This window comes from Schistocerca americana, chromosome 1 (genome assembly GCF_021461395.2).
Source record: "Schistocerca americana isolate TAMUIC-IGC-003095 chromosome 1, iqSchAmer2.1, whole genome shotgun sequence".
In the NCBI taxonomy this organism is placed as follows: domain Eukaryota; kingdom Metazoa; phylum Arthropoda; class Insecta; order Orthoptera; family Acrididae; genus Schistocerca; species Schistocerca americana.
Genome location: NC_060119.1, coordinates 362,891,752 through 362,914,141, shown reverse-complemented (window position 1 = coordinate 362,914,141; position 22,390 = coordinate 362,891,752). Strand labels below are relative to the sequence as shown.

General features: G+C 39.5%; 1 protein-coding gene across 2 annotated transcripts in view; it reads right to left on the bottom strand.

Moving 5' to 3' along the window:
* Positions 1-22,390, bottom strand: part of LOC124600124 (myoneurin-like) — a 136,256-nt gene that overhangs the window by 16,920 nt on the left and 96,946 nt on the right. The window contains exons 9-10 of one of the 2 annotated variants that reach the window (XM_047136134.1): positions 13,334-13,479; positions 7,037-7,204 (exon numbers count right to left, since the gene is read on the bottom strand). In XM_047136134.1, the coding sequence (XP_046992090.1) occupies positions 7,037-7,204; positions 13,334-13,479 (314 nt within the window). The remainder of the gene's footprint in view (positions 1-7,036; positions 7,205-13,333; positions 13,480-22,390) is intronic. The other variant, XM_047136135.1, reaches the window with a different exon arrangement.

Here is a 22,390-nt window from a genome sequence, read left to right as displayed (position 1 = left end):
GTGTATACCAGCAACACACAATATCCTATTGCAGAGCGTACTCTACAACATGACAGTCATGACCACGGTGCCTGTTTCAGCACACAATTCCATCTGGATTCTTCCCCTAGACACCAGTTTTTCCAAACTCCACAGTTGGTTCTTGCCACCCACGTGGCATTAAGTTACATTTATTCCTTCCATCTCATCATTTCTTCACAGTAACTATTCCTTTCTTCACTCCATTTTAGTTTTCTACATCTTTCATTTTCTGACTCGTCCATTTTTCACTGTCTCACCTCCCACCTCTGTTACTTACAATAAACTTACAGTAATTCCTTCCCTCTCACCATTTCTTCACAATAACTACACTACTGGCCATTAAAATTGCTACATCATGAAGATGATGTGCTACAGACACGAAATATAACTGACAGGAAGAATATGCTGTGGTATGCAAATAATTAGCTTTTCAGAGCATTCACACAAGGTTGGCACCAGTGGCAACACCTATAACATGCTGACATGAGGAAAGTTTCCAATTGATTTCTCATACACCAACAGCAGTTGACCGGCGTTGCCTGGTGAAATGTTGTTGTGATGCCTCGTGTAAGGAGGACAAATGCGTACCATCACGTTTCCAACTTTGATAAAGGTCGGATTGTAGCCTATTGCGATTGCATTTTATCGTATCGCGACATTGCTGCTCGCGTTGGTCGAGATCCAATGACTGTTGGCAGACTATGTAATCAGTGGGTTCAGGAGGGTAATACGGAACGCCATGCTGGATCCCAATGGCCTCGTATCACTAGCAGTCGAGATGACAGGCATCTTATCCGCATGGCTGTAACGGATCGTGCAGCCACGTCTTGGTCCCTGTGTCAACACATGGGGACGTTTACAAGACAACAACCATCTGCACGAACAGTTCGACGGCATTTGCAGCAGCATGGACTATCAACTCGGAGACCATGGCTGCGGTTACCTTTGACGCTGCATCACAGACAGGAGCGCCTGCAATGGTGTACTCGACGACAAACCTGGGTGCACGAATGGCAAAACGTCATTTTTTCGGATGAATCCAGGTTCTTTTTACAGCATCATGATGGTCACATCCGTGTTTGGCGACATCGCTGTGAACGCACATTGGAAGCGTGTTTTCATCATCGCCATAATGGCGCATCACCCGGCGTGATGGTATCGGGTGCCACTGGTTACACGTCTCAGTCACCTCTTGTTCGCATTGACGGCACTTTGAACAGTGGATGTTACATTTCAGATGTGTTACCACCCCTGGCTCTACCCTTCATTCGATCCCTGCGAAACCCTACATTTCAGCAGGATAATGCATGACAGCATGTTGCAGATCCTGTACGGGCCTTTCTGGATACAGAAAATGTTCAACTGCTACCCTGGCCAGCACATTCTCCAGATCTCTCACCAATTGAAAACGTCTGGTCAATGGTGGCCGAGCAACTGGCTAGTCACAATACGCCAGTCACTACTCTTGATGAACTGTGATATCGTGTTGAAGCTGCATGGGCAGCTGTACCTGTACACGCCATCCAAGCTCTGTTTGACTCAATGCCAGGCATATCAAGACTGTTATTACAGCCAGAGGTGGTTGTTCTGGGTACTGATTTCTCAGGATCTATGCACCCAAATTGCGTGAAAATGTAATCACATGTCAGTTCTAACATAATATATTTGTCCAATGAATACCCGTTTACCGTCTGCACTTCTTCTGGGTGTAGCAATTTTAATGGCCAGTAGTGTATTCCTTTTTTCACTCCATTTTAGTTTTCTACATCTTCCATTTTTTGCTGTCCCACCTCTATTACATACAATGATCTTAGCTTTTCACTCTTATTAACTTGTGCACAATGTTTCAGCAGTAATCTCTGTCTTGCACATTACCCAGTCTTCCACCTTTAAGCTCTCAGGTTTTCAAATCTTGTACAGCGCAGTACCCAATAATCAGTGCTTCCTTCTCATCCCGTCTGGTAAGTCTCCCTTGACCTGCAATTCTGGGTGACTTTTCTGAACCGTACTGCTTTTCCTAAACCTCTCTAGTCCTTTTCCTTCGCCCCTATTCCTTCCCCTTCAACTCTTCTCCTGGAAGAAGGAGCAGATGGCTCCAAAATCTTGCATAAGTTAAACCTGTGTGTGTGTGTATTTTTTCTCCTTCTGCCACAAAATTATACACAATCATGTAGCATTTTTGGTTTGCTATATTTTTCTCTCTTTAGTGGCTTGTGGCATAGGAGCAAGTCCCGTTTTTGAGAGCAAGTCTTATGTTGGGTATGAGCTAATGGCATACTATCTCCCAAATGAAAATATAATATAATGGGACAGATAAAAAAATGTACCCATCAAGCAGCAGCAGGAGAAAAAATGTATAAAAGTCATAAAAATGTGCAAGCTTTTGGGGCCAGTGGCTCCTCCTTCTGGCAGAAAGGGTGAAGGGAAAGGAAGAGGGATGAAGGGAAAGGACTGGAGAGGAAGCAAATTAGGAACATTATGGAACACTTGCCCACAAGCCCAGGTCAAGAGAGACTTACCAAACCCATTTTGTACATCTTCCATGACATGGGGTTCTGGGCAACTTTTTCATCTCTCTCTTCGTATCCAAAACCTTGCCAGTCCTCTACTTTTATAACTCTTTGATTCCCAAGAACACTTCTGCCAGAATGTGGAATCACTGGCTCCTAAAGCTTTCACATTTCCATAGCCTTTATGTGCTTTTCTTCCTGCCACCACTTGGTGAGGTTTTTTTTAACCCTCCAATTATATTGCAAGAATTGGTTATTTTGTCACTAAATCTCCCTAGTGCAATCCTAGCAAGCAGTACAAAAATGTCATTAGTAGTTTTCAACAAAAAACTGAAGCTACGAGAGCAAAGCAAAAAATTCTATCACGGGGATGTCATTGATATTAGTGAATTAATTTTTTTTAGCATATATTGTGGCAACTTGACCTGTGAAATACTTTTCTTTATATCCATTTTTTTAAGTAATATACTGTGTGTGTTTCAGTCAAATGATTAAACTGGAATACAGTGGCGTCATAAAATTCTTTGTTTTGGATGGTTCATTACCAACTGAAATTCATCCAAATTTTATGAAAGTTTATGAGTCTGCTTCTCCATTTTCAACTGTAAAAAACAGACAGCTAACCTCAAACACTTCAAAATTTCTCTTGAAGACAATATGTGATGCCCTAAAACTGCAACCGCAGATGAAAATTATGAGAGAATGTACAGTATACTATTGGGCATACGACAACTAAAGATGTCAGAACAGATGAGAGAATGGTACAATTTACACAAAAAGCTTTGTGAAAGATGGATATCACATGTATTGAATGCTGCTCAAGAGTGTATGCAAACCACAAAAACTCTTGTCAATGTTTGGAACATTTTAAAATGGAATCCTCCTTGGTGGAAGTTAGCAGTCCCGCAACAAAAAATATGAAGTTGATACTGCTGGAAAAAGAAATCCTCTTTCTTCAGGGCAATACACTTGTTCACAAAAGTGTTTCAGTGATGCAAAAACAGGGAAATTGGAGAGTATCATCCACCAGGTTTGGCACTCTCTGATTTCCACTTGTTCCTATATTTAAAGAAATAAGTGGCTGGAACAATATTTGATCTTAGAGATGAATTGTAGTTTTTATTTTCAAAATATATCCTTTCATAGGCAGTGTGAGAGATTTTCATCTTACACTCGTACACTGGAAATGGTGCATCAAGTGCAGTAAGATGAGAAACAACTCCTGTTTTGTAACAAGCCTTCCTCAGCCCATAATATCATTAAATCTTGAATTTTTTTATTTTTATATTTTCTCACTATTTGAGTATATCATGTGACCGTAATTAGTGGTAGTAATCATGTAATTTGGCAGAGTTGATTCTGTATGTCACTCCAAAGTGCATGAAGCATGGTATCATTTTAACTGATGTTATTTTTGGTAATAACTAGGGACTGGACTATATGCATCATAAAAACCTTAAAATATGCATGAAAAATGCTTAAAAATGCATGAAAAGTGTCAAAATATGCAAAATCAAATAATAAAAAAGTGGTAGTTACTGCATGTATTGTGCATCAAAGCAGAACCTGCACATATCAGTTATGAGGAAAAGCATTGGGCGCACAAAAAATTGGTACATTTGGAATGTTGATATCATTTTCTGAATACTTTCTGGTAGAGGTTAGGAAGGGGGCCTTTCTGGGATTATTTTCAAAAAATCTGCAAATAGGGGTGCATACCCTATTTCAAGAATTGTTTCTTCTTTGGTGTTGTTGTTGGTAAAAAGCAGATGCAATGCGAGTGAGTTGCAGTGAAACAATCAATATGTACAGAGCCAACTTCGAGATATATCGCATGCAGAGGGGCATGCTAAAAAACTCCATAATATTTTATTTAAAAAAATAACATACAATAATGAATTTTTTTGAGCAGCATTAATTTTTAATTAATACTATCTGACTAAAGCATCATTTACAATTTATTTTATATTTGTCTACTATTGTAAACATAAATGACCAAGTACTGTTTCAAATGTTCGGTAGTAAGATCGTGTCTTTGATCACTCAAAACATTTTCATAAGCAGAAAAGGACTGTTCTACATCAACTGAGGTAACTGGGCAGTATCTGAATTTGGGTGCTATGTTGCCACTTATTGTTTCTGGTAAAAGTTCACTTGTTCCATTAATAAAACTATCAATTTGGCACAAGCATTCAAAGCCTGGGTTAAAATGTTTTCAAACTTTTCTTTAAGTTTTCTTGAGAATACCTCTGACAATAAGGAGTTCACTAGAATAATTTTATTCATTAACTGAATAGATTCATTTAGCGCCAAACCTTGAGTTTCAAGCTTTTTAATACTTGCAAGTATATGAGAAAAATGAGTGCTAATCACAGCAATGTCGTTTTTTAATGCTGGAATCATTAAAAGCATCTTTGCACTGACAAAGCCTCTGCACTATCGAAGTCATTTACTACCCCTCTGATGGCCTCGAAATGTTCACTGTAAAACAACACAGCTTCAATCCACATACCCCAACTAGTACCACTGTTTCGATAGGTGAAGGCATATTTGCTAGTTTTTCTTTGCGGGTCTTGATATGAGCAGGAGCCTTTAGAACACTTTCCTTGTGAATGAAATCAGTTTATTTACATTCACAAATACGGAACATAGTTTTTCAGCATGGTGATGCACTCCACGAGCAATGAATTTCCTGTGATACGAAGACTTGTCTTGACATGCTGGTCTATTTGAAACGTTTTTTCCTTTTTGCACAAATCATTTTTCTTGCAAACTCCACAATATAAAACAATTCTGTCATATGTAAATGTTCCAAGACGATCAGCTATCCATAAAATGATGTTTCATTTTGAGGGGGTGGGGGTGGCACACGATACGTTACACACTACACGTCGTAAACACGTTCAATTGTCTACAAGTAAATAGAAAGCTAAACTGAAACAATAGACATGCAATTAAAAGCTTGCGTAGTTTAATTTAATTGTTGCCGACGCGTATGGTATGACAGCGGAGGGAATTAACCGGGGGTGCGGGTGCAGAAGCATTGACTCTGCTGGTCTGTTCCTATTCCTCTTCTGTAATGATTTTGCTAGGCAGTGGCCTCTTGGTTAGCGATTGCATGCAGTTCTAGGTCGTGATCAATCTGTGAGACATCAAAACTAGATCAAGCTAGAGACTGTCTGTATAAATTTTTAGAATATTTAAACATAGAGCGAAAATATGCATCATCACTAGTTTTTAGTTAAAATATGCAATGACCAATGAAAAGGAGCCAAAGATGCAAATGCATATGCAACATGCAAATGCATATAATCCGGTCTCTAGTAACAACTTTTTAACAGCACTTGACTTTCAAGGCTTTCTTATGGATACAAAAATTTATCCATTTTACATCATTCTTCACTAGATTGGTGACTGGATATGTTTCCATTAAAAAAGGAACAAAACTAATTTATGTTTCAGGGCATATTTCTTCAGTGAAATGTATCGTGACTGGTATGTGTCAGTGATTAAGAGGAGTTCAGTGTAATCACCATCCATGTGACCCCAATTTTAACTCAGAAATCCTTCAAATTATCATAAGGATTAATATTAAATAATTTTCTTTCCAGGCAAAAATATAATCTCCCTGCTTAATTACCCAGGTATAATTGCATCTTGAGTTTCAAATTTATTTATTTTGTAAAATAAATATTCCCCACACATTTGGCATGTTACGGAAGTCGCACGATTCTAACTGGCATGCAGAATGTAGAGTCAATTATCTTTAAATCTGAAAAAAGTGTAACAATTTAGCGAATCATCTGATGAATCTCTTGCAAATCAAAAACCAGTTTACAATAAATAAATATAGCAGAACATTCACAATTTATGTTTTTCCTTCTTAAATATTAAACTTTAAACTGTGTTAAGAAAAACGAAGTGGCCACAACATGAGAAATTGGCAGGTTAAGGAAATTACATGACCCAGACTGGCATGAAAAATACTGAGTTTATTATCTTTCAAATATGAGAAAGTAAATTCATTGGTGGTAGCACCAGGCAAATTCCAAAGATTTGCATGAAAGAAGGGGCACTTTGTTACAAAGTCCTTGACCATCAGATTATTTTAGCTTCAAGAAAATAGAGATACTGCAAAGCTTGTGAGAGAAGATTGCCCTCTTTATGCTTTCCTGCCACGAAAGATCTTGAAATCTAAAAATTTTATAAGATAAAAAGCTGCACAAAATGCCAGTCATAACATGGCACCTGTTGATTTTGCTTCATATTATTGCCTTTCAGGATGGTAAAAAGTACTCCTGTTTTACTGTGGGAACTATCTTTAATGTGTAGAAAGTAGTTAAAAATGAGAAAGTGAAACAGAACAGTAGACAAGTCACACATCAATCCTGCATTATAGTGCACGAATCTGCTATGTAAACAATGAAATTAAAAGTGAATGTAGTTGTTTGCCTTATTTATTTGTTTAAAAAAGCAAAAGTATTAACTGTGAAGCAAAAATCTACCTTATGATTTACACGAGCTTGGCGAGCCTTGTAGGGCACTTTAGCAGAAGCCTGTTCCCCATGATGACGGCCAAAGTGTTCTTTCAGTTTATCTCGACGGGAACTAGCATATTCACATTGGCTGCACCTGAATGGTTTCTCATCCAAATGAATTCGCTCATGTCGAACCTTTAGAAACAGTTTTAACATACAATAATGAATTCATGCAAATAAAACAGGAAAAATAAAATGTGAATAATGACCAAAAAAAATCTTCTAAGTGACGAAAGAAGTCACATGTCACAGAAAGCATGGCAGATCAAAATTATGTAGTGCAGCACACAATGCTTGTTGAGATTTTATGAGCAGCACCACCACACATGCTGCAGAAAGGGCTAAATGATGACAAACTGTTCAGCTGTGCCAAGAGAAAAATAATTATAAATAAAATAAAAATTACCCCGTCTTAATTTGGCCTTACCTTAAGAAACATAATAGGTTCAATATAATATTGCATGCATGTTCTACAGCAAACAAAAAGAACCAACTAATTCCGTGTAAAAAAGCAAAAATGTACCCATTAGGGTCAGATTATCATAAAGCAAATATTAAATCAAGTTCATTCACTATTGTGTAAAAAAAGTCATTCATCAATATGGCTTTTTCATCCATACTGGACAATCATAACAATGTTCCTATTTTTTCAGCATTTTGCTGTTAGAATCTCAAACTACTTTATCTCATGATGTTACTATTTTGAACTTTTCTTTTCTTGTTTTGAATGTAACTTCTAATTTGGCATTAAGCATTTGTACTTCAGGCTGCAAACATGTGCATTATTTAAAAATATGTAAACAGTGCACTACTGTTCACAAAAGCCTATCAAGTTAGATTGCTAGTATTATGTAATATGAATCAACTCAATTTAAACCTATTTTAGGCAACAGTAACAAAAAGAACCACTCCAAAAACAGACTGATAAAATTCACAGTGAATACCTTTTTATATTCTTTGCAATAAGCTTTCATCATAGAGTGTTAATATTTCTTTCATGACAACTGGCTGCTTGTTCCAACGCCATGTCATAAACACAAAAGGCTACCACTGGAAGTGTTTTTTTGCAGGAATGATGTAATTTAATGAGAAAGAAAGAAATCAGTCATCATCCAAATTATCTGTTTGCAATTTTGCTGGACATGGACCCAGTGAAACTACTTTATCTTTGTCCTGCTTTTACCCAAGAATCAACTTACCCTGCTAGTTAATGTGAAGTGTAAGAGATCATTTAGTCTGGTATTTTTCACATACTTAAGGAACAACACTGATGAATTACGTCTTACAAAACATAAAAAATTTGAGGACCAAGTAAGGTTTGTCCACTGCCAGAGATATTTCCTTGGTGAGAGGACCAGTACAGGGTGCACTCAGCCTCCTTGAGGCCAATTGAAGAACTACTCAAATGAGAAGTAATGGCTCCAGGGTCAAGAAAACTGACAATGGGCGAGAGAGCAGAGTGTTGACCCCACACCCCTTCATATTTCATCCAGCGACGACTCTGACAGAGGATGACCTGGCAGTCGGTCAGCGCTCAGTGGCCCATCTGGGCTAGAATGTGGAGCTTTGATTGTTTTTACAAGTAAGGTTTGCTAATCTGATATTTAACCAACATTTCCCTGTGGGATTTCTTATAGTTAATTACTTTTAAATTTCAAATGTTTACAAATCTTGGCCTGCATACAAATTCACATCACATTTAAGAGAATGTTCTTAAATACAATATATTAGTATTCATACTCCATGAAAACATAATTACAAAGAGACATTCCAGTGAGTCAGGCGTGGGGATTACATATCTGTCCAAGCATACACATTTAAATTTTCTGCAGTTCCTCTAAATCACATTTTTTAATTAAAATTTCACAATGAAAATAATGCATAAAAAAGATTTACTTATTTTTCCTATGTGTGTTTTGACATAAAAATAATACAACATAAGGAAATAGGATTGTGTTTATCTTTTATAAGAGTCAATTTTGCAAATTCATTTTTTTCTGCTTTGAAGTACAACCAACTATTTTAAAGTTCACACTACACAGATACTTCTTCCCATTTCCAGCATTATGCGAAAGTTATTAAACATAGTTTTAAGAAGAACTGAATATGCTAGCAGATCCAGAGGCTGAAAAGTGGAGGATTTAAATAAAGTCCATAGCTGCTGGGAGTGGTGATTGGTAGAGACAGTTTAAAGATCAAGAACAAGGTGAGCAAGGGCTAAGTACATGATTCAAAAAGGGGTTTTGGGGAAGATGGCTGCAGCAAGAGACGGGAACTGGGAATTAAAGTCTGTACTCTTATTTGGTATGACTGCAGTTTAAATCCCTGACTTGATATCCAGATTTATATTTTCCATGGCTCCCTGAATCTCCAAATGCCAGGATGATTCCCTTGAAAAGTACACTGCCAATTTCCTTCTCCAATCTGAACATGTGCTCCCTTTCTAAACATCTCACTGCTGAGTAGACATTAAACCCTAATCTTTCTTCCTTCTTTTCTTTCTTCATTAGAAGGAAACTATGTGGTACTAACGTTTGGATGCCGTGACATACATTTTCAGAAGGAGTGTAGGTATTGGGGATAAGGCAAGGGAACAAGGATGAGATCATTTAAAGGGGGGTGGGGGTGGGGAGGATGTCTTAGAGTCAAGAAAGTAACACCTATAAGGGAAACAGTAGTAGAACATGGGAAGAGTCTGCATAAACAGGCCACTGGCCACTGGAAGAACATCCCAAAAATTATTGACAGGCGAATAATCAAAGATGCTCTTTGAAGACATTGTTAAGATTGTAGAGGAGTAAATAGCATTACAAAGAGACAGCAAAGAAGATCACCAAACAATGAAAAGTAGACCACTAAACAATGAAAATATATTGTAAAAGTTCTAAAAAGATTTGTAAACAAAGAAAAGTGAATGGTAATAAAAAATGGTCAGGGGACACACAGAAAATATTGCTCGGTAGAGAAAAAAATTATGAAATAAATAAAAGGTTTGTTGAACATGGGAAAAGGATTTGTTAAATAGGAAAAAAGATAACGGAGCACAGAAAAGAGACCATCAAATGACAAAAAAGACAACAGGCAAGAATTACACTACATGATCAAAACTATAGGAAGAATGTCAGAAAGGTTAATTATATCAACAACAAAAAATCACTTGAGAAAACTGAATCACAAGGAACTGAATGGCTGGCAAATATTTGCCTTCAGAAGACAATATTCCAGTACTGCTGATAGGCACATTTAAAAGTAGAAAAAACTGTACATTGTTTTTGGAACTGATTTTCTTCCCCAGAGAGGAAAATGGGACAGGTCTGGATAAAGAGAAGCAGTTCACTCAGAGCCCAGGTTGAGAGGGCTGTTGTGGGAACGAGGGCAGCCACCTTACAACACGTGAACATTCTCAATGTGAGCTCTGAGAGACATGATCTTCTTTCCCAAACCTATCCCATTTTTATCCTTAGTACAGACACTAACAGTTTCAATAGCTATGTAATAACTTTCATAACTTAATGTGTGACTATCTGCAGCAATGCAATTTTGCCTTCTTCAGGTAAATTGTTGCCAGCTATTCCATCCCCTTGTAATTTTATAGTTTTCACTAGTGAATTCTGCTTTTGGTGCAACAAAAACAGTCTTATAATTTTCCATCTCAATTTTTTTCACACTAGGTATCACATATATATTTTCATTCTGTAGAAAAAAGAAGCAGAGAAATGGTTTCAAATGTTTTGTAACTTTATGTCTTGAAAAGTGCTATTGAAATGGAATGTTTTGCATGACAAACTACAGAAAAATCTGAAATCTAAGTGAATGGATGTACATACATGTTTTCTGATTCTTGTACCAAATTGTAATTACAGAAATATATTTCTTGATATAGTTTGAAAACCAAAACGTTATAAATATGTTACTGACTGAAAATTTAGTGAGCTAGTTATTAATATCTAAAATAATTTGGTCTTGGCTGAATGGACTTTGATATCTGATATGATTATTATCGTCCGGAGATAACAGTGGCCATGTGTGTGAACTGCACATGTCTATGTGTTCCTTTATCTGATTAAGTACTCTATACAATAGCAAAAACATCCAACAATCTACTTTTAAATGTCCCTTTTTGATTCTCAATGCCTTCTCTATATGGTGAGTAGCAATCCATCCTAATTCATAATTGTAATCGAACATTTTCAGTCTTCTTTTACACTGGTAGGTCCACTTCTCACAACATTTAGCGGTCCTACATAGGGGTGACCAGATACTTTTGATCGGATAGTGTATCAAAAGGTCCTCAGCCCAATTTAGTTTTATGTTGCTGGTAATATTTATCTGCAGTTTAACAATCTCACTCAAACTCATCAGAACCATGTGAAACATTCAGTAAACATTTTGAATATTTCCATGAGACTGACTGTTGTTATAAAAGAACTAATAATGTTCATAATTCTGGGCTATTCGGTTCTGTGGAAGTATAGTTCAGGGCAATTAATGACATTATTTATATAAGTGGAGTTAATAAATCAACAGATGTTACTTTTGGGTCCTGAATTAATTACTTATATGGTAGTTATTTATATTGTACATTATGTGATCAAAAAGATCCAGACACCTGTTATTGGACATCAACGTGGGGTGTGTCCATACTTTCTCATTTATGATAGCTTGAACTATGCAGTAGACACTTTCTGTGAGGTGTCTAGAGAATGTCTGTGGACAAATGGCAACCCATTCTTCCTGAAGAGCCAAAACCAGAGAAAGTAATGATGTTGATCTGATTTCTTGAGCTAACTCATCTGAAAAGTGTTCCATTGGGATCAAGTTGGAACTCTGGAGAGGGCCAGTCCATTTCAGGAATGTCACATGGATGCTGCTTTATGGCAGTGTACATTGTCATGCTGATACCATCAATCGTTGTCTCTGAACTGTTCCTCTACTGCTTGCAGTACACAATCCTGTAAATTGTGTTCATATCCTCATGTATTTAGCATTTTCTTAAGTGCAATAAGGGGACCACACCCTAACCATGAAAGATGCCACACACTCCATACTTCACTGTTGGCACTACACATGTTGATAGGTAGCATTCTCCAGACATTCAACAAACAAAAATTCTTCCATTGGACTGCCACAATGTATATTGTGATTCATGACTCTAAATCAGTCACTATCAGGCATCCACTGTCCAGTGGCTTCACTCCTTACATGATCTCAAGTGTCACTTAGCACTGCACGCACTGAGACTACAGAAACCTGTGATTTATGATTTGCTGCTCAACCACTGGACCACATTCTTTTTAACTCCCTATGAACAGCCATTGTGCTAGTTGGAGTGCTGGTAGCATTATGTAAAGCATGATTGACCTACTCCACTGATTTCATGCAGTATTTTACAGCCACCCTCCACAATGTTTGACAATCCCTGTCTGTTAGTACATGGGGTCTGCCTGTTCTTGGTTCGGCTGTTTTTGTTCCTTTGCATTTCCACATCAGAATCATATCACCCACAGTTGACTTGGGCAGCTTTATAAGGGTCGATATGTCCCTGATGGATATGTTACTCAGGTGACATCCGAGGACTAGTCCACATTCGAAATCAGTGAGCTGATTGACCCATTCTGCTGTTACTGCTTTTTTACTGACAACACAATACTCCCAAACACATTTTAAACTGATAGGCCCACTTCTCATGACATTTAGTGGTCCTACATAGGGGTGACCAGATACTTTTGATCAGATAGTGTATCAAATGGTCCTCAGCCCAGTTTAATTTTATGTTGCTGGTAATATTTATCTGCTGTTTAACAATCTCACTCAAAGTCAACAGAACCATGTGAAACATTCAGTAAACATTTTGAATCTTTCCATGAGACTGGCTATTGTGATAAAAGAACTAATAATGTTCATAATTCTGGGTTATTCGGTTCTGTAGAAGTACATTTCAGTGCAATTAATGTACAGAGAAAGTGTTCCTTGTCTGCAACACCCTTACAGCTCATGGTGAACATTTCACTTATGATGCAAAATCCTAGAAATGTATGTCTAAAGCTGTCACAGCATCTTAGGCAAAAGAACAATTAACATGAATATTATGATAACATCAGTGTCATTTGTCTTTTTCGCACTCTCAAACTTTTCCATAGAAGAAAACATCATCCAAACATTTTGAATAGTTGTATATATCCCACAGTAGCTCTTCTTCCATCCAAGATGTTGATACTAAATCTGAAATAAACATGAGAGTTATTTTAGTGGAATATGCATTACCAGATGGCTCTTTTCAAGGAAGCCTCGCCCACATGTAGAACACGAGTGGGGACGTTGTTCTACGTGAACTCGTATATGAGATCCAAGCTGTGACTTCTTTGCTGTTGAATACTGGCATTGTGGGTACGAGCAATGATATACATCTCCTGAAAAAATAAAAAGTTTGCTAATGGAAATAACTCTCATAGTTCACACATATCATCAGACTTCAATGATCGGAAACACTGCTATGGAGAGCAAGTAAATGGTCTCTCTTTTTTTTTTTTTTTTTTTTTTATAAAGAAGTAATAGCTTCATAAGTGACAATGTTCCATTATGTGCCCAACACATCATATTACATTCATTGTAACATTACAAAACACCTGCATAGCTAAAGCGTCAGGAAGCCAAGTACTTTTTGATATTATATATCTATGGTATACCCATAGAGTCAAAAATGACCTCCTACAGAGATAAAAATCTCTGTATGTAATAGCTACAGAGATCTTAATGAGATTATAATATAACATCTCTTCTAGTTAACAACAATTCATTGCAACAAGGGGTAAAAGGGTCTCTTGTCTGACCATTTACAGCAGGTAAATGTCCACATACTTCAATAATAGACATCAGTCTGGAAATCTGTTACAGTGATGTTTACATTTACATGTGAAGTAATAATGAGGCAGTGTGCTATACAACCACATATGTAATTTTGATTTAGTATCAAGAATCTGTAGTAGCCATTAATCATTTTAAAATGAAATATGTTTCCTCATTGATTCATTGTAATAAAGCAAGTAACAAATGCAGTATGTAATAATGTAGATAAGTACAACAAAGAAGCACCAAAACTCTAGAGTCAACAGTTGGATAGTGACACCCAAATGTGTGTCTTAGAAACTTCTAAACCTTGAGTAAATTTATCTTCATATTGTACTTAACCTTTCCTGGTAAAGTACTTACAGAATACAGAAGGGAAATAAAAACACACAATTTTTGCTTAATGAATGATATAATACATAAACATTTAAACAAGAGGATAAATAGTGAACTAGTCACACATAGAATACCTGTAAATGGAATAGACCAAATGTTTGAAGGTACAAAACTGGTTCAAATATTCACAATTAGTACTGGTTCAAGCATTCACAATTTGTAGCTTTTATCTATGTAAGCAATTTATCAGTACCACATCTAATGTATTATTATATACTGTACATCCATAATTAAAGCTCCAGTTTCAAAACACTGCATAAAGAGAACCACTTCTCAAAATGACATCAAATTTGAATAGCATATTATTGATGCAGAGGAAATGTCATGGAACAAAATATGAAAATTTTACCAATAGATGGTGCAGTAAGTGTCTTAATGTAAATGGGGTTGGTACAAATGACAGATGAATTACAATACAACATCTATAGTTTGAGTTTGCACATTATACCATCCATATTGTTCAATGTGCGTGACTGCACAAGTTCAGCAATCAACAGCTGTGGCACTGTTAGGTAAGGCCATTCACCACAGCAAGGTTGTACGACATTGGATGGAACAATTCAGTTTCTAATTGTCCTGTGGCCAGAAACCACATGCAAAACAAAATTAAATTGGTTTTTAATTGTCCTGGGTCCAAAAACCACATAAAAATTGAAATGAATCTGTTTCTAACTGGCACAAGACATGTTCAATATGTTGTCCACTAATTTCTGCCACAAGCTGATACCAAGAAATAGCATGTTCCACAACAGGTCGGAGTGTCTCATGGGTCACATTCAGAACGTGCTGCGCAATGTGTGCCTTCAATTCAGCAACATTTGTAATTGGAACACTTAGCGCAACATCTTTTAGATAACCCCACAGCCAGGTGTCATATGGATTAAGATCAGGTGTACTGGACAGTCAGGCTGTAGAGAAATAATGGCTGAGAAGCCTGACATTTTTGAAGTTGCCTCTGCAGCATCCACTTTCCATGCTGTGGAGTGTTGTAATGACTTTGGTGTGCAAAAGACTCTCATAACATTTTCCGCAGGATTCATCTCCTTGAAAAAATACGGCTCTACAATAAATGATGTTATCGTCTCACACCATACAGTCACCTTTGCAGAATGAAGGGGTACTGGTTGATGTGCATGCAAGTTTTATGTTTCCCATGTTCTGCAATTGTCCTGGGAGATGGAAATGGGCTTCATCTGTCCACGGAATGTTCCATGGCCATTCACTGTCCACTTCCAGGTCAAGCCTGAAATTCCAGACTAAACATTTGTTGCGCTGGCAAGTCAGCATGAAGTAATTCTTGAACATGGGTGATTGTGTGTGGATAGCAAAGCAGGATATTTCATAGGATTTTATGCACTGTGCTCACAGGTATGTCCAATGCTCAGGTAATTCCCCATATATGGCATGTTTGCACACCACCACTCAATCCTTCCTGCAATGCTGTGGCCACATCATTCACAGACATTGGATCAACTGCTTTCCTCCCTCTGCCACATTGAACTTTTAAAGAACCTGTGGTAACTGGTAGAATTGAACATTCATTTCCACATAAAACACATCTATACAGGATAGCTTGCAAGCATGGAAAGCTGAACAATTAACTGTTCAGCGAGGCAGGGAATCGTCTATATCACTAATGTCAAAGAGTAACTATAATGAAAGATACTAGCCACATAGAATGTTTATATACCATTGTACACTCGCCTTTGCGAGGACAGAATGAGATGCTGCATAACTCACCCCCAAGTGTTAATGATGTCGCAGATTAAACATCACATGTCATCCTGCATGCGTTACCACTGCTTTCTTGAAACCTGGCATTGTGCCACTGGAGCCAGTGGTTCCAGCAGGATGTGAGGCACCAGTCTTCGGTGTTGTTTTCTTCTCCGACACACTTGGCATCCATGGTGGCTGTGGTGTACTGGAACATTTTCTAGTGCTACATTCATATCTTCTTGTTCACCTCCTGCAGTCCTAGCTGTGTCCAATGTGTTAAAGAATGCTGGCTTGAGTCAGTCAAGTGCGACGGTGGTAGGCATACTATTTACTCTAATCTGGAATGTGTGGCCACCTCTCCTAATCACTGGATATGGCCCATTGTACAGTGATTGCAACGGCTTGGGTACTGCATAACCGCATAAGAAAACATGTGTGCTGTTCTCAAGATCTGTGAACATGAATGAGTGTCTCCCAGCCTGACTTCTGGGTGCCATTGGTCTCCGCTGACTTATGTCCTCTCATAATCTAGTAGCAAAGTCTGATGCATCGACTGCATTATCTGCCATGCTGTGCAAGAATTCACCTGCCAGACATAGCGGTTTCCTGTCTCCATCCAATTCTGCATTATGTGACATCATAGAGCTGCTTTCAGTTGGTGATGAAGGTGTTCAACTATTTTATGCAGGATGATAGGCTGTGGTGCATATAAACTTCATGCCTAATAATGTAGCTAATGCTCTGAAAAGGAAGGCTTCAAATTGTCGTCCATGGTCTGTGATAATCTGTCATGGTGCACCGAATCGGGTGATCCAACTGTGAAAAAATGTCTGCGCCATGGTTTCGGGTCTGATATCCTTCATGGGGCCACCTGGTAAAATGATCCACAACTGTAAGACAGTAATTATAGCCTTCTGAGACTAAGGGCGGGCCTATGATATCGACATGCACATTTTCGTGATTCGGTGACAGAAATGCGACTATTGGTGCTATGTCACACTGTGTAATCTTGTTCCTCTAACATGCAATGCATTGCTTGACAAATGTTTTGTAGTCTGCAAGCATTCCAGGCCAGACAAAACTTTGTTTCACCAATCTAATAGTGGCTCGTGCTCCTGGATGTGCCAGATTGTGCAAGAGCATCAAAATCAACAGTATCCGTTACAGCTTCAACATGTGAGCAGATGTCTGCTGTCACGTTCACAACCTCTACACATGAGAGCACATCTGATGGTATGTTCAGCTTCCCTTGTCCATAAACAATGCAGGTGGTGAATTGGCCATTGGAATCTAAATGGCATAGTTGCCTCAGTGATGCCTTGTCTGGTTTTACTGCAAAGGTGTATATTAGCGGCTTGTGATCTGTATAAATAATGAACTGTCAGCCCTTCTAAAAAATACCTGAATTTCTTGAATGTGGCATAAGCTGGGTACAGTTGGTGGTCATAGGTTGCCCAAGGTTGCTATGAAGGTGACAAGTTGTGACTAAAGAATACTATGGACAGCCAATGATGCTCGACCAGTTGTTGCAGTACAGTGCCAACGGCCGTGAGGCATCAACCATAAGTGCAAGTGGAGCCTGTGCTATGGAGTGTGCTAATTGTGCAGCCTCTGCAACTGCTGTTATTACAGCATAAAAAGTGTCAACTGCTTCCCTTGTCCAATGCAACTTATTGTTTGGCTTTGGTGTGCTCTTAAGAAATTCATTCAGGGGCACTGTTATCAATGTGTAATTGTATACAGATCTTTGGTAAAAATGTATGACCCCTAAAAACTGGTGTAGCTCTGTGACTATAATGTTGTGAGGGTACTTGTCTATGGCTTTCACTTTATCTTGTGGCAGTCAAATACCATGCGCACCTACCGTGTAACCCAGAAACAGTACTTCCCTCGCTCCTAAAGTACACTTTGAAGGATTAATTTCTAAGCTTTGTGTGTGTAAACAATTAAATATCTGAGCCAGATGATGTAAACATTCTTCTTCCATTGCAGACATCACCAAAATATCATCTACATAAACATAACAGAAGTAAAAGCCAATAGTGACCTCATCCATGAAACGTTGAAACATCTGTGCTGCATTGCACAGACCAAAAGTTATCCTAGTGAACTCGAATAGACCAAAAAGTGTTGTCGCTGCTGTCTTCAGGATATCTTACGTGTTTTCGGGATCTCTTCTGTGGCAGTGGGGATCTAATAATATGCTTGCACTAGATCAACAGTGGAAAATATTGCCTTCCCATGAACATTGGGAGAGAAGTCTTCCGTGTGGCACCGGGCACCGATCCAGGATGGTCCTCACATTGAGCTGTCAGTAATCATCACATGGACATCATCCATTCCTCTTCTTGGGTACCACATGGATTGGAACGGCACAACTGCTACTCGAAACTCTGCAAATGCCCATTGACAGGATGCTGTGGAATTCCTGCTTCATCATTCGCAACTGCTCTGGCATCAAACACCTAGGCCCAGCATGAGATGGCGGGCCTGGCGTGGCTAAAATGTGATGTACTGCTGTGTGTCTAACCAGCGTGAGAGTAGGCAACTGCTGCATGATTTTTGGAAATTCTTTTAGCAATCATGTGTACAGTGCATCGCCTGCTACCACACGTACCCTCATCGGAGTGATGCAACACACCTTCCCTGGAGTATGTAGGTTGTAGTGGAATCAATCAGCAGCTTGTGTCGGATGTCAAGTATCAGATCATAAAAAGATAAAAAATCAGCTTCTATGATAGGCTGCGATGTATCCGCCACCATGAAGTGCCACTCAAATGTACAGCGTAGCCAAGCGTAAGGAACAATGTGACCTAACTGCATGTTTTAATCTTAGAGTTGTTAGTGGCAAATATACAATAATCATTGCAGCTCCGGTGTGGTGCATGAGTTACCTGTTATACGGACGCTTCTGCCCCTGTGTCCACTACGTTTGTACTTTCGTGTTGCAGACTGTGACAAAAAGTCCACATACATTACTGGTATGAGTAGTTGTTGCTGCTAAGTTTTCCGGTTCGTGTTTCCATTTGCATGGTGGTGTACAGTTTCGCGTGTTGTTGCCCAATTTATTGTGGTGTCAACACATATTTTGTGTCAACGGCAAGCAGTTACAGCTTCTTGACAACCAGAGGCATGGTCGATGACATATGTGCGTCGTGTGTAATGTGGCTACTTGCATGGTAAGCTCTGCTAATTGCAACTGGAGCAATGCTAGTGCCACTGCAGACATACTCTCTTGCCATGGTGTCATGTTGACACATTTGCTGTGGGATACATCTCGAAAATCCTGTCTGCTGTTTGCGCTAGTGCATTTAAATCATCCATGCACACTGTCACAATTTTTTGAGTTTCAGAGGGTAATCGAGACAACTAAATATATTGCACAGCATGTCATTGCTTACTGTGTTGCTTGCCAGTGTGCACAAGTGACTTAAAAGTTGTGAAGGGGTTCAATCACTGAGCTCCTCAGTCCAAAAAAGCTTCTCTGGTTGCTTCACTTACGATTGTGATAAGCGGGTCACTAGCGCATTCTTAATAGACATATAACATTCGGCGTTGGGTGGTGCAGCAAGGATATCTTGTACCTCAGCAGCTAAGTCCTCTGGTAGTGCTGCGACTACATAACTATACTTCGTTTCGTCTGCTGATATCTGTGCAAGGATGAACTGGCTTTCAAGCTGCGCAAACCATAACAACAGGTTATGTTGCCGGAATAGCAGGGACTTAATTGCAACCCTGTTAACTGTGCTGCTTGTAGCTGGCTCTGTGGCGACTGGTGGATTGTCCGTTTTCATGCGGCCCGGCTGATGCAGATGTAAGGAACGTTCATGTTACGATGCGGTGCAGAACGTTGAAGCTGATGGGGTCGTTTTGTTGTGTTATCATTGTGGTCACCAAATATATGGTATCTGGTAGAATTGAAGATTTTTTTCCACATAAAACACATCTACACAAGATAGCTTGCAAGCATGGAAGGCTGCACAATTAACTGTTAAAGAGGCATGGAATCGTCTATATTTCACTAATGTCAAAGAGTAACAATAATGACAAATACCAGTCACATGGAATGCTTATATTCCACTGTACACTTACGTTTGCAGGGACAGAATGAGGTGCTAAAAACTTGTCATTTAAAATTTTGTAATTCTTTTTTCCAGATCCTTAGCAGACATCACACCTATGCCTGTTTTTCATACCCCTGAATGTCCAGAACTTCTGCAGGGCTATTGGCATATAGACACCATTCTTATAAAAAAGCTTTACCAGCAGTGTGTGATCCTCCATGGAGACAGTCATGTTGGACATGTCTGAAGCAAACTGAGGAATAGCCATGTCCTGCATGTCTGTTGGTATGTGTACTCTGAAGCTTACAGCACCATCTATTGGTTAAAGTAGTTTTACCCCATGACAGTCCCACCCTGCATCATTAATGTGCTGTTCAAACTTGACATCATTCTGATCAGTGGTTCTCTTTCTACAGTGTTTTAAAGTATGGACACTTGCAAAGACAACACTGTTGTGACAGTGCCACGACATTTAACAGTGCCGCCACGACAGTGCGCGCAAACGGCGATAGAGGCGCTCCGCAACTCGGCTGAGCACTGGAGCGCCACCTAGCTACGAACAGCGCCGGCCACATGTCACGGCATGGCAGTCGAATGAGAGATACTGAGTTGTTATCATGTAACCAGCTATTGTTTCTAAGTGAGTGTGTTTGAATATCCACGCAATTATTGGTGATTAAAGGTTATAACACTTTTTGGCGACGAGGATGGGATATTTCCACTGCGTTGTGGATTCGTGTGTTCGTGACGGGGCAGACATGGAACAGCTTATGCAAGCGCTCATTGAACAACAAACACAGCTGACGGCTGCTATTCAGGCGTTGTCGACGTCGCTTACTCATCGTCTGTCTTCCTCTTCTCCGCCTCCATTCCCTCCTTACGACGAGGCCGCTGAAGACTGGGAGGATTATGAGAAGCGTTTGCGGCAACACTTCTTGGCTTTCGGTGTTGTCGACGCTCCTATGTGTAAGTCGTTATTTTGATCTTGGATTTCCCCACGGATCTATCAGCTACTATCTCAGTTAGCCACTCTGCGGGAACCTGCCTCCCTGTCCTTCCAAGAAATGTGTGACTTATTGTCTACCTATTACCGCAAAAACATCCACATCGTTGCCGCCCGCATGGCGTTCTACCGGTGTCGTAAACAGCCCCATCAATCTTACCGGGTTTGGGCGGCGGAACTACACGGTCTGAGTAGGAAATGTCAGTTTGTCACGGACACTCATCATGAGTCTTATGCTGATTCAGTGGTTAGGGATGCTATTCTACAGCTTGCTCCTGATAAAGAAGTTCGGCAACGTGCCCTACAACTGCCAAACCCGTCGTTGTCGGAAGTTCTAAGCATCACTCAATCCTTTGAAGTGTCTCACGCTGCTGGCGCGCAAATAGACGCGTGGTGTGATGTAGGCGCTGTACAGTCAACTTTCGACACGGACAATTTGCCTGTTTCACAGGAGAACGAAGATGTGGCGGTTGTTCACTCGCGTAAACAACGTCGTGTTGGGCCGCAATGCTCGCAGCGAAAACAGCAACCACAGAAGCAGGTTCGTTCTGCACTTCCTTCTTGTCCACATTGTTTCGTACAGCATGACAGGGCCGCGTGTCCAAAACGCTGGGCCACGTGTAATTCATGCAGGAAAAAAGGCCACATTGCTTCTGTGTGTCAGTCCCCTAAAGTTCCTGTCGACGAGGACGAGGCATCGGACATGGATGTTAACTGTGTGCTTTCTCAAACAAATAAGTTGTTTGTTACTGTTCGTGTTCTGGATAAAGACATTTGCATGCAAGTGGACACTGGCTCTGCAGTAACTCTCATTAATTCTCGCACGTATTTGGAGTTGGGCTCCCCTCCCTTGTCTCCAGTTACGCAAAATCTGAGAACTTATAATAAACAGAAAATTCCTATCATTGGCCAGTTCGATGCTTCCACTGCCTACAAGTCTGTTGTTAGGCCCCTCACGTTTTATGTGGTGGATCATGCGGGCACTAAAAACCTATTCAGTTATGATGCTTTCCAGTTGTTCGGGTTCTCCATTGATGATGATGTGCACCTCATATCTGAGGATATTCTGTATCAACAGCTGGATGGATTGTGTTCTGAATTTTCGTCCATGTTCTCTGCTGGTCTGGGTCGTACCAAGGATTTTGAAGCCCACATTACTCTTAAACCTACAGCTCGCCCTAAGTTTTTCCGGGCACGCCCTATTCCAGTGGCGTTACGTGCACCTGTCCAGGCTGAGATAGACAGGTTAACAGCTTCAGGGATTGTCCTTCCTGTTACCTCCAGCGAATGGGCATC